We start from the raw sequence: 12,430 nt of genomic DNA on the forward strand, positions 1-12,430 counted from the left end.
TTTCCGTAGAGATCGGCTTAGATCCACGATAACACTTCTCAAGGACTTACGTCTTCAGTTTTCTTTGCTATTTTCTGCAACTCCCTAAACAAAAATATCTCTGCTCCAAATTCAGAAAGGTCACTGTCTTCAACCACAAATTTAATTAACAGCTTTCCCCTTCTCCAGACTTTTTCATTCCCCTCTTCAGTTAATTTTAACCCGGTGTCCCACATTAGGAGCCTGTATTTTCCACTTGAGGGAGTAGATGCTCAAAGGAGTGGCCCCAGGGAAGCTCAGCTCAGTAAGTGATCACCAGTGGGAGCCAGGCTTATACACGGCATTACACCATGGAAAGCTTCCCATCTCCTCTTTCAGACAAAATGTCTACAAAAACAATACTACTACTTTGCTAAATTCCTGCATTCTGCAGATGGGAAACTCAATTTCTACAGGGAAAGCCAGGCTGTTTTGGGGCAGCTCACGGTGCTCTGTCTTTTTGCTGCTGCTGCTAATTTTTGTGAGCACCATAGAATACAGTAGAAAATTGAAACTGTGTGAAAGATCAACAAATCAGTGTAGAATGTCACGCAGCAACATCTGTTAACTTTGGCTCTATCTCATATCCTCCTGACCCCCTCCTTCCCAGCCACAAGTCTCCTGTTTTGTGAGAGCTCCGAGTGATAGGGACTTGGAGGGGAGGGGTGTGGAAATGTCTTGCTGTTTCTCAGCAGTCTGAAGGTCTTGCAAAAGTACCATCTGGAGTGAAAGCTTAATGTTTATGTGTTTCTGTATTTTTAGTTATGAAACAAATGGGAATTTGCTGAATGAATTAATTGTATTGCTCTGTAAAAGTCTATCTTGAGAGCCATTATGTATGGGAGCTTACAAAGCCTGTGGAGAGAAAGGAAAGTGGCTTCCCTTTCTAATTAGGGCTTTCAGGAAATCATTGATTAGAGAATCAAGTAGGGTTGTTCAGAGACATTTGTTTGATAGTACTTCAGATAAATGAAATTAGTGCCTCATAATAATTTTGCTAGTGACACTGGAAGCAGCTGTACTTTCTAATGGTAAGCTTGCCCTGACTAAAGCTTCTTCCCCCTTTCATTCTTGTCCAAACAATTATAGCTGATGAAACATCACTTCCAATCTGTAGGTCCCAGTAAAAAAATGTAAATCACAAAGAAATGAGTGATATAGTGAACAGTATGCTCTTAGTGGGAGGGTGTTTGTCTGGACCAAGTTAATGCTTGTTCTTACACTGCATATAAAAAAAGTCAAAACAAAACCATGACCTTGATTATATGTAGCAATATTTTACTTTTTTTTTTTTTTTTTTTTTTCCAACAGGGTCAGCATATTTCATTAGCTCCCATTCAAAAGTTAGAGGAAACTTTGTATGAATATCAGCCTCTGCAAGTGGAGACATATGGACCACAAGTTCCAGAGCCTGAAATGTTGGGAAGGCTGGGGTAAGTAAATCAGTGCATTTTAATTCCCATTTTATGGCATTAAATCCGGGATTGTTACCATCTTCAGATTGCCAGGGATCTTTTTTTTCTTTCCCTTTTTTTTTAAGGGATCTTAATGAAATATCAGACTTCCTGCCCAACTAACATTTTGTTTGGGTGGATAAGCTGAAATTTTTGGTCCTCTTGCCTTTATAGATCTATTGAGAGCTGGACTGGATTGCATTAGTGTTTTTAAGGTTGTCCTTGGCAGTCATAGTGAAGTAGCTGTTCATTTTCAGTTGCACAGTATTAAAAAATAAATAAATAAAAAATCTGGGGCTTAATTTACCCAGCTGTAAGCCAGTAAAAATATTAAAGTTGGGCTGTTTGCCATGGAAAAGGGTAGATTTACTTGTCGACTGCTGTCTACAGTCAAACTGTGTTTGTGAGAAATGAAGCACAGAGCTTAACTTTGTCAAAAAATATAATGTGGGGTTGGTCCAGCAGCTTGGCAGCATTGTGGTGTGCATCCATGTTTGAAAGGGAGTTTGGGAGCCTTCTGTGCCTGGGTAAGGGAGGTTAGGAAGTCCAGGAATGATGTGTCTGCTCTCTAGAGATGTGTTTGTAGCTGAAATGCCACCTGAAAATGGTAGCTACTGGGGGAGTGTCACCCAGCTCATCATGGCCTGACCCTCAAGGTCATCAGCACTTCCAGTGCCTGGAAAACTACATGGCAGAACAAATGTTCAGCCTGGCAAGGCAAGAAAGACTTTAAAAAAATAACAGTTTACATTTGGCTGGGCAATCTGGGAAAACTGAGGCCACAAAGTACTGAACAAAGTAGAGGCAATTTAGTGTGCAGTTTGGGAGACCACTGAAATCCAAACAGGAATCCCATCTAGTTCACTGGCATGGGAGAAGTTGTATCTCATCCAGGAAATGACAGAGGTAGACAGACTTAATAAGGTAAACAAGCAACCTAATGGTGCTTCAGAAAACTGAAGTGAGAACTGACAGTGAAAACTGTCTGGAAGTGAGGCTGTCTCCATTTTTATTGTTTCTGTGTCCTCCTGCTGCCTTTAATTTTTATTATCTGGTATCAAGCTTCTGCAACCAAGTATTAATTAGGAGTTTAAATTTGGGCAGAGCCTGGCTCAGCCTTGGCCACCTGTTTGGATGGAGCACAGCTGTGAGGGACCTCCAGTGTGAGAGGGGCTTGGAGGCCCCCTCAGCCTCATTACAAACAAGAAAAAGGTGGCTTGTGCAGGGAGGATTCCCTTTGCCTGTGCTCCATGAATGCTGGTATCCAAATCCATCAGGAACACTCTTCTATGTCCATTGCATTTAGTGGCGCCAGTTCTGAGGCAGCCCAACACTTTGCAGAGCAAAACCCTTTAAAACCTTCAGTTGTGTCTGTGTGGGAGCATATTCAGAGTAGGGTTTGCTAACAATGCCACAGTGTCTCTTTCCTTGGAGACACTTTGAAATGTGCCATTTTCCTCCTGTGAGCAGGACCAGCCAGGCTTGTTGGGCTTGGCTCTGGAGGTGGTGGAGGAGCCGAGGGCTGCGGGGCGGCTGCGGCAGCAAGGGGAGGCTCACGCCCGGCTGCCTGGCTGGGTTGGTGGTGCCCACCAGAAGAGTTCCTCTGAGTCCCGAGGCTGTTTGCCATTCCAAAACAAATACATCAATGCTGTGGGTTCCCAGCCAGCACAGCTCTAACCCTATTCCATGGGGTGTCTGAAATACCTTAAACCGTGCAGGGCTGTTGGTTTATATATTTGTGTTTCTGTGTTTATATGAACTCATGCGCATTTCCTGTTGATGATGAATGCTTAACTAATGTGCCTCTGTCCCTGCTTTGGGGCGGTGCAGGCAGCTGCATACAGCTGCATACAGCTGCCTGGCTGAGGCAGAAGAGCTGGGCACAATGTAAACCTCTCCAGCTAAAGACTTTTACTTTCCTGTTCATTTGCACTTATAAAAGGCCATGCTGGATGGGGTTTGGAGCCACCTGGCCCAGTGGGTGGCATCCCTACCCATAGCAGGGGGGTTGGAACTACATGGTCTTTAAGGTCCCTTCCAACTCAAACCATTCTATGATTCTGAATGTATTTCGTTGTTTCTTTTTTTTTTTTTTTTCTTTTTTTTTTTTTTTTTAATTTTAGTTTCTCCCTCCCTCTCTTCGTTTTCCTGTTAATAACTTTGTAGCCTGACATTTATTGCTGCTAAATAGTTCCCTCAAATGTGCAGGCTGTTATCTGAGTTTCTGGAGCCAGAACTATTGCAAAGACAATTGTCAACCTGGTGACTTTGAATTCATTTCAGGTAGCGTAATTTATTGACTTTTTTTTCCTTAAAGATATGTTTTTTTAATCTTCAAAACACTCAGTAGAATGAGTTTTTTTTAATATTCCTTAGTCTCTAACCTTCTGCAAGACCTGCTTTAGGTTTCAGCATTTTTTTCTTTTGAGTTGCTGTAATGAAGGACACAGCTGGCAAGAAGGTTTTAGCAAAGAGCAAGAAAAGGGGTGAATACTTATGGGGTTGTGTAGAACATTTGTAAAGAATCTTTTATAATTAAAAAAAAATGCTTTTTAACATGACTTATATTATTTGCTTATTAGGCTTTTCAAAAAACTTAATGAGCAGACCATAAACTTGATTTTGCATTTTTCCACTGCTCTTCTGTGTGGATTTTGCATATTTTGCAAATAAGGAAATTTATGTTTAAATTGTTCTTACAAATTTGTTTTCAGTTTCCCCTGGGAATGTAAATTTTCTTTTTTTTTTCCTTAAGTACTGCAGAAAAGCATTAACACCCTTGTGCATTTTTTTGTTAGGGTGTTGGAAATCTGAGAATAATGAAGATTTAGGATTTTTTTTCCCCCCCAACACAAATGATTGGTATAATGTGTAGGGGTTTGTGTCCTTCAGTCCCCCATGAAGGTCACTTTGGTTGTTCAGACTCGAGGACCAGCTCATGCCTGTCTCAGCTGTCAGATGGAAACGTGACTTGGAAAAGGGGAGAGGATGTGTGAGAGCATCTCCCAAACATGTGGTGCTGCCCTTGCAGGAAAATGGGGTCTTGGATCACTGGAACATGCCCATCCTGGGGGTGGCTTCTGCAGCTGCCTGTCCCTCCACGATGACTTACAGCCCTGGGTCTGTGTGGCTTTGTCACTGCTCTAAATTACTGAAGTGTTCAGGGACGTGCCCTGGGCGATGGTTGGTTTGTGCACGGAGCTGGGGGCAGCCTGCTGCTTGTCTGGAGAGAGATCCCTGCCTTATCAAGGGCTCTACTGGCACTTCTGCTCTCACCACAAACTATTAGCTTGGGCTGAAGTGGGAAGTGTCACCTTTTGGTTCAAATTGGTGCAAATCTGTTGAATTGCCTTTTGGGGAGCAGAGGTGTGTGGCTGCCAGAGAACACGAGGAGCACCTGGGTGCTTGGGCACTTGCTGCCAGTACTTGGAGGTTTTCTTAGATGGGCAAAAAAGGCTTGTCTCTCTTCATTTTGCTTTTTTTTTTTTTTTCCTTTCTGATGTTTTAGCTGAATATGCTGAATTTGTGTGGTTGGAGGTCTGCATTTTTCTTACTGGAAAACAAAAGAAATGAAAAATATAACAAACTGACATTCCAAGTAACGAAAGAATAATACAGGATGGGGATGGAAAGTAGTGTGTTGCTTTAAAAATGTATGGTTGATATGTAGTTTTGATTCTAAAGGAAAAACAAAACAAAAAAGCCCCTGAGGATCCAAATGATGTTTTTTTGGAGGTCGTGAAGAATGTAAAGACATTCCTGACAGTAATTGTAAGTCTGTTTTACAGGAGTGGCCACACAGCAGCCACCGAGTTTTACAGCTGGGAAGAGTCATACACAAGCTACTTAAAAATTGACTATAAATTGAAAATCTGCTTATGTGATTAGCATTTTGGGTAAAGAGATGTAAACTTCATGACTCAAGGTTTAGAAGCAGTCTCTAGTAATCCAAAATGAATCATACTCAACACAGTGCCAGTCATATCCTCACCATTCTCATAAAATTGAGGTAATTTACAAGTCAGGTTAAAAATTTCTCTTTGCAGCAGACCTTGTAATCAAGTCAAGCCTAGTCTGCTTAAAATAAAATTGTGTTTGCCTACTTAGCTTTGGAGAGATCCAACCTGAATATATATATGTGTGTACGTTAAAAAAAAATCAGGTTTGCTCCAAAAATATTTTCTTTAGGGAAAAATGTGACTTCTCTTTGATCTATCAACTTGTTTTCATGTATAATCACATTATTAGAAGCACCCTGGTTAATATTTTGTTTAAATAAGATGCAGAAAAAGAAGTTCAATAGTGAACACTAATCTTATGAGGATAGGATATATACTTTGATAAATTAAAAGTTAAATCTAAACAGAATGTCATTTTAAGAGTTGACGGGGTAAGTACTGAAGCAGAGTGGGAGTGCTGTGAAAATCTGTACATACAATGAACATGTTTTAGCCCACTGTGCTTTTTCTTATGAACAAATGGATTGATTCATTCCTTTTTTCCTAGGGTAGGACAGCTCAGGCATTTTAAATTTCGTATTAAGATGAGGTTGGGTTTCATATCTGTTAGAGCTTTGTTAGTGTTTAATTTTTAACCTTCACTTCAAGTGGAAAATTTCTTCATATTTCTTTGTTGTACAGTGTTGTAGTGTAATTTGAAACACATGTAGAGTTCTGGCACTTAATCTAGAAATGACTCGTGTAACTTCTTTGCTGTCAGTCATTGTGATTTTTTTTTTTTTTAAGTGAGGCAATAGTCAGGATGGTCTCCAAACTATTCTTACAGCATAGCTGAGCTGGTCTTTGGCTGGATTAGCTTCTGCTAGAACCCTGTCAGTGTCTGTGTAGGGTTCGAGGCAGTGAAATAACTGAGAATTGATTTTGAATGGATGACAGAACTGCTGGGCTTTAAAAGTCCATAGCAGGTGATTTTTCACATCTGCTCTGTCACTGGGGTATGCAGATACTTCTTGAATCTTGGAAAAGGAGAAAAGCCACAAATGAAGGGCTGATTTGATCTGCTTTGGCCCATTGGTTTTGAACACTGAATTCATTCTACTCCTTTTAATGGAATCTAGTATCTCAATAAGCTCAGTAGTCAGAGTCTAAAGATTGAGTAAGAGCAAGGGAAGCTTGTCTTGCTTTGGAGGGCACATAGAGGGCTGCACTCCTTGCAGGAATTCTCTTAGCTACCAAGGCATATGGTCTGAATTTCCCAGAGTCTCCTGTTGCAGGGCCTGATCCTCAGCAGAGAGATTTCTGTCTTTTGCAAAGTGTTTTGCATTGGATACCTAATGAATGAGAATTGGCAGGTAAGGAGTGATTATTGCTTTAAAGACTCAGCTACAGTTTCCACACAAGCTTTTATTTTTTCTTCATTTTATCATGAATAATTGAATAAAAACCCATGAATGGCAAAACAAGTACTGTGTGGGTGCCCTTTTTTGGAATCATGAATATGGCAGGCAACAGAACTGCCTGTAAACCATCTTGACCTGGTTTGATATAGAAACTGTCTGGTATTGCTTTAGTGTTCCACAGAAATCCTACAACCTTCATTTTAGGATTTTTGGAAGGACACAAATTTAATATGGGGGAGGTAGATTAGCACCAATTTTTCCAGCTGAATGAAAATCAAGGAGTGCAGCCTTTAGTAAGTCTGAAATCTTACTGTTTAAGGAATCAGCTTTCTGGCAAAAAAGTCTATGAACATTTCAAACGACACCCGGTAGAATATGGTGTTTTGCATGGAGCTCTTCTGTCAAGGTCATTAGCAATTGAATATATTAAAAGTGGACTGCTTATGAAATGGAGAGTTTTGCTTCCTGCCCGCCCACCTGTGGGTATAGTGTGGGTTCTGTAACTGTAAAAGGTCTCAGGAGGGTTATAAAAGCAGAGAATATGGAAAATATATAAAGAAACAAAGAAGGAAGCCTGCATATACCACGCAGTTTCTTACATGTAAAGCTGGCTGTAGCTGTGTGTGTACCACTAAATTAACCTCAAAAGCTGGCCCTGACAGCAGAATGTCCATGGTGATTGTTTTTGTTGGCCTTTGGCTTCAAAATTAACTCATCGATCTAACATGAGCCTCTGTGCTCGGAATACCGGTCTGGTAATGTTTTTTTACTTTTTCATGCAATCATGGAAAAAATATGTTTCTGCTCGAAGCAGTTGTCAAACAAGCTTCTTTCATCGACAATCAGACACAGGGCAGCTGAGTAAGGCTGTTTAGTCTAGAATAAATACTCGTGAGATTACAAGGTCGCTGTAGGAAATGTAATTATACCATTTATTCCAGAATAGTCTTTCTGTAGCGCGGGCTTGCCGAATACTAAATCATACATTCATTAAAATACTTACAATATAAAGAGAAAAAAAAAAAAAATCAGAGCCTTAACAGAATGGAGATTTGTCTGCAAACTGTGCTACAGGATCAAGCAGTAAATATTTAAAAACCAGGATGGTAATACTGGCTTTATTACTGAGAGTTTGTAGGAGGCAAACCCTGAGCTGTCTCTGCAGGTTTGGAGGCAGTGCTGCTAAGTGGGCAGCTGAAAGGTGTCAGGCAAAGCTGTCTGCTGATGGATTATAATGTGTCAGGAGGCATCCAGCAATTGTGTGGGCCAAATGCCCTATTTTCTGTGCTCTTTATGTCTCAGCAAATCAAAGCCTTGTTACTACCAGCCACTTAAAAAGACCTGATTGTCTGTGGCAGTTCTTATCTGTTATTGAAAGCCCTTCTTTGCTTTCATACTTCCCTTCATCCCCTGCATTGATATTGCTGTTGAAGTCTGGTTCTCTTGTGACTCTGTATGTCCACAGGCTTTCCTCCTTAGCTGCTGTATTTTGGTAGAAGTTAAGTTTTAGGACTTCTGTTGCATCTCTGACGTGGTAAATTTGAGATCAGTAGTTTTTATACTCAGTATTTTCCTTTTCTTTATATTTTTCCTTCCTTGCTTCTCCTGCACTCCATCAAGTTGCCCTTTTTGAGTCTTTCTCTGGCTCCTCAGCCAGATGGATAATTGCACTGAGAATTGTGTGGTTGTCACAAGAAAAACAATGTTTTACACGTGCAGGAGAGATCTGTCCTGATTATCTCTCACTTCAACAACAGCAGGGCCTCAGTGTCCTCCAGTTTTTGTAGTTCTTCCTGGGACAGAGCCCCCAGATGCTTTCTTTGAGCCCAGTGTTAGAGTACAGAGACAGGAACACAGTGATGAGCAAAGTCTGCCTGATGGAGTGTGTGGGAGCTCATGGAAATCCATTGCTGAGCTCCTCCTCTTCATCAACATCTGGGTATTGCTCGTGCTCTGTGCTCGGCTGTCAGGAGAGATGGCACAACAAGGACTTGCTCTGGGGCAGTCTAAGAAAACCCTGGGATTTTCTCCTGAAGGTTTATTTGGATGCAAGAATCTTAAACTATTTAGTCTCAGATGTAGTTGAAGTAGAAAGGTAATGAGCATCCTATTTGAATTTGCCTTCTGAAGCATTTGTAAAAATTCATTGCAATAAAAATTTGGAAAGGAAGTGTGGAAAGGAGGAGAGAGAGGCTTCCTAAGCCCTTCAACACTGTTGTTTAAGAAGGGGGGGGGGGGGGTATGTAAAATAAAAATATTTAGCCAGAGACAGCCAGCAAAATAGACCTATAAAGAGAAAAATAATGCCAGAAATGATGCATCATCTTGACTCTGACACTGATAAATACACTTGTAAAGCAGCATTCTGAATGAAAATTTTGTTCAGGTATCAAATGGCTGAAAAAGGTGAGTTATGACTTTCCTTACATGGCAGAGGGAAGCATGGGGGGGTGTCTTGCTTGAAGCTTCCTGCAGCTTTTGAAGCAGTAGTTTGTGATTCTTTAACCCCCTTCAGATGGCTTTTTTGAAGGACTCTCTAATGCTTAAAGCTTCTCCAAAGAGTGCTTAGTGGTAGCAGTGAGGGATCTCTTCCTGGAGGAGCAGGTCAGTTGCCAAAGTCAGTAATTCCAGTGATAAATTTCATCCTGTGTATGTAACTGCTCTCAATCCTGATAATGATGGATGACAAGATTTTTAAGGGTTGGGCTGGCAGTCTCTGTTTTCTTATTTTGATACTGACCCTGTGGTCCCTCAGATTAGATCACGCTGGAGGGAAAAGTGGAGCCAGAGAACTTTTCCTAAGAGTTAATGGTATCCCATCACAGGTGTGTTCTTTTTTATTTTTTCCCAGTTTCCTTAAAAAAAAAACCCAAAACATCCAAGTCTTCCACACCCATAAGAATTGGGGTTTCTGGCATCTTCCATTCCAGCTGTTTGTGCATCTGTCCCCAATGGCTGGAACAGCAGAGATTTTCAGGGTAACTGAGACCAGAGCTGCTGCATGGAAGGGAGTGGTTGGATAGAGAGGGGGGACCCTAAAAGTACCTTGACTGAAGCTCTTTGGATCTTTGAAATTGGAATATGTCCAAGGACAGGTTAAAGGTTATTATCTCAGGTGCCTTTTGAAGTTAGAGACTTCATGTTGGGTCAAGAGGGCAAAATATATTATATGGCTTTCCTATCATGCATTATAACTATTTCTGGCTTTTTTTGTTAGTGGTGCTGCTTAGAGGGGGTTGAGGAATTAAAATGGTTGGCTGGAGATTATGTACACACATTTAGGAACCAATTTCATGGCTTTGGTTTTAAAGCCTTGCTCGTAGTTATTTGAAGACTGTTCTAGGTAAACAAGCCTGCAGTGCCAGGCTTCCAGGAAGAATTGAGTTGTTCACTTCTCCCTCTTCCAAATTGAAGCATTTGAGTTAGGCTGTGTTTCTAATAACAAAGCAGAGGTTTGAACATAATGGGACTTCACAGCTGAACTATTGCTCAGGCTTGAAGGTAACACCACCATATTTTTGTTTCTTTAACTGGTATTAAATGTAAAAACATAAATCCTTTTCAGTGGGAGAGGAGAAGGGGAGATGGTTTTCATTTGGCATAATTTCCTGTGAGACGTGGTTCTAAACAAGGCCCATATTTACTCAAGACAATACAGTTTTACATGTACTGGTATATCCAGCACGTTTTAAAATTGTTTAGCCAGCCCCGGGTATTAAATACCTTCACAATAAATGTGTTTAATAAAAGTAGATGAAGTTTGAAATAATTTTTTAATAATTTTACAGTAGAAACACCAGTTAAATCAACCCCACTGCAGTAATAAATGTCACAAAACAATTAATTATAGTTGCTTGCCACTGCAAAATCAATTGTGTAACTGTTCTTCTAAAACTGACTTTTACATTACTAAATCCTAAACACTACACTTCTGTAACTTGTCAGAATCAGGTTTTGGTTAATAGATATTTTCAGTGATGTAATGGGAACTTCTGGCATGGAGTCAGAATATAATGGACTGTGATTAATGTTTTAATAAGCACTTTTCTTCTACTTATGATGCAGCAGTGAAATGGGTTTCCTGCTTAGATTGATAGAAAAGCAGGTGTGCGTACATGCTTTTTTCTTTCAGTAAGAATAAGTTTTTCAATGCTTCTGCTTGAAAACATTTAACGTTTTTCCTTGAGTTAAACGCTGCTGATTTGGGGGTTTCAGTTTGTTTGCTTTAAATCCAGCTATTGCTGATATTTGTCAGCTGAAATTGGAGGGTGCCACGGAAACCTTTTCAGTACTTAAAGTAATTGCTTTATAAAAAAGGAAACTCATTAGTTTAAAAAATAGTTTTGATATATTGACATTTTCTTCAGTGGAAGGATTTGTTTAAAATAGTGTTGGAGTAATTTGAAAGTGTGCAAGAACACATACAGTGTTGAAAATATTAGCAGGTTAGATTTATTATGGAGGTTGATGTAATACACTTGCTACGTCGTGCTTGGTTACTTTTGTCCTGGAAGTGGCTGTGTTATTCTGTATTTTAAATATTTCTTTTTTAAAGAAAAAATTTAATAAATAAATAAAAAGGTATTTTAGTCACTGCTTTTAATGACCCATCAATGCAGATTTTTTTACAGGCATAGCTTTTTTTGCTTAGAGCTCAAGTCAGGTCTTGTCCTGGTGGTGTTTCTTCTAAGATGATGCTAAAGGTGAGCAAATTCTTCAGACTCTTTAACATCCTAATGATATCTGGTGATGGTTGTGCACTTGGTCTCCACTATTCCTCTGCAGAGGAATATAAATACATAGAAAAATTATATATATATTTTTTTATATATATATACACCACAGATCATGAGGACTGTCTTCTGTGGAAAACAAAAAGTCGTCTCTTTTCTTTCCTTCTCCTCTGTCCTTGTTGACTCGATAGGAGCAATGTGTATATCTGTGGTGAGGAGAGAGAAGAGGGTGAAACCTGTAGAAGGAGGGGGTCCCATGTCTTGCTGGCATCATTCCACTAGCTTGGATTCCAGGCCCCCCTGCTCTCCACCTCTGAAAGCTGGGTGAGCCTTTCTGGAAGGGTGGAAAAGGTGCTGAGGTCCTGGCTCCAGTGCAGGCGCTTTTCTCCCATCTCCGGACTCTGTCGACGTTAATTGAGATTCAAGATAATAGTTTCTCCATCCCTTTGTTCTTTCCCCTAAACCTGGAATCTTACTGACTCCTCTGTTCTCAGGAGCATCGACCCATGCTTTAATTTTTCCATCAACTTCGGAAAAAATGCAGATATCAGCATACTTGTGTTTTTAATATTTATTGAGAATTTACCAAGCAGCCTCTCTACCTTGGGTTTGTGCCAGCTTTCTCTACTGGGGTAGTGTCTGCCTTGCACAGAGAAGGTTACTTATGGTTTCCTTTATTTGCTACTGCTGCATTTGTCTAGTTCTCCCTTAAAAAGATGCAGGAGGTGAGTGCTGGCTGCTATCTTTATTTTCTGACTCTCTTCCAGAGTTCATGAGGAAATGCTCCTGAATAAAGCCAAAAAAAATTCTACACCTCTTCTCCCCTTCCTGTCATTAGAAGGTTCTCTCTCTTCCCCCTCTTTTCA

At 40.3% G+C, this 12,430-nt stretch overlaps 1 protein-coding gene across 2 annotated transcripts in view; it reads left to right on the forward strand.

The window, feature by feature from the left end:
• Positions 1-12,430, forward strand: part of MNAT1 (MNAT1 component of CDK activating kinase) — a 117,877-nt gene that overhangs the window by 81,374 nt on the left and 24,073 nt on the right. For both annotated transcript variants that reach the window (XM_053980322.1, XM_053980323.1), the window contains exon 7: positions 1,330-1,451. In XM_053980322.1, the coding sequence (XP_053836297.1) occupies positions 1,330-1,451 (122 nt within the window). The remainder of the gene's footprint in view (positions 1-1,329; positions 1,452-12,430) is intronic.

Source organism: Vidua macroura, chromosome 6 (genome assembly GCF_024509145.1).
Source record: "Vidua macroura isolate BioBank_ID:100142 chromosome 6, ASM2450914v1, whole genome shotgun sequence".
Classification (NCBI taxonomy): domain Eukaryota; kingdom Metazoa; phylum Chordata; class Aves; order Passeriformes; family Viduidae; genus Vidua; species Vidua macroura.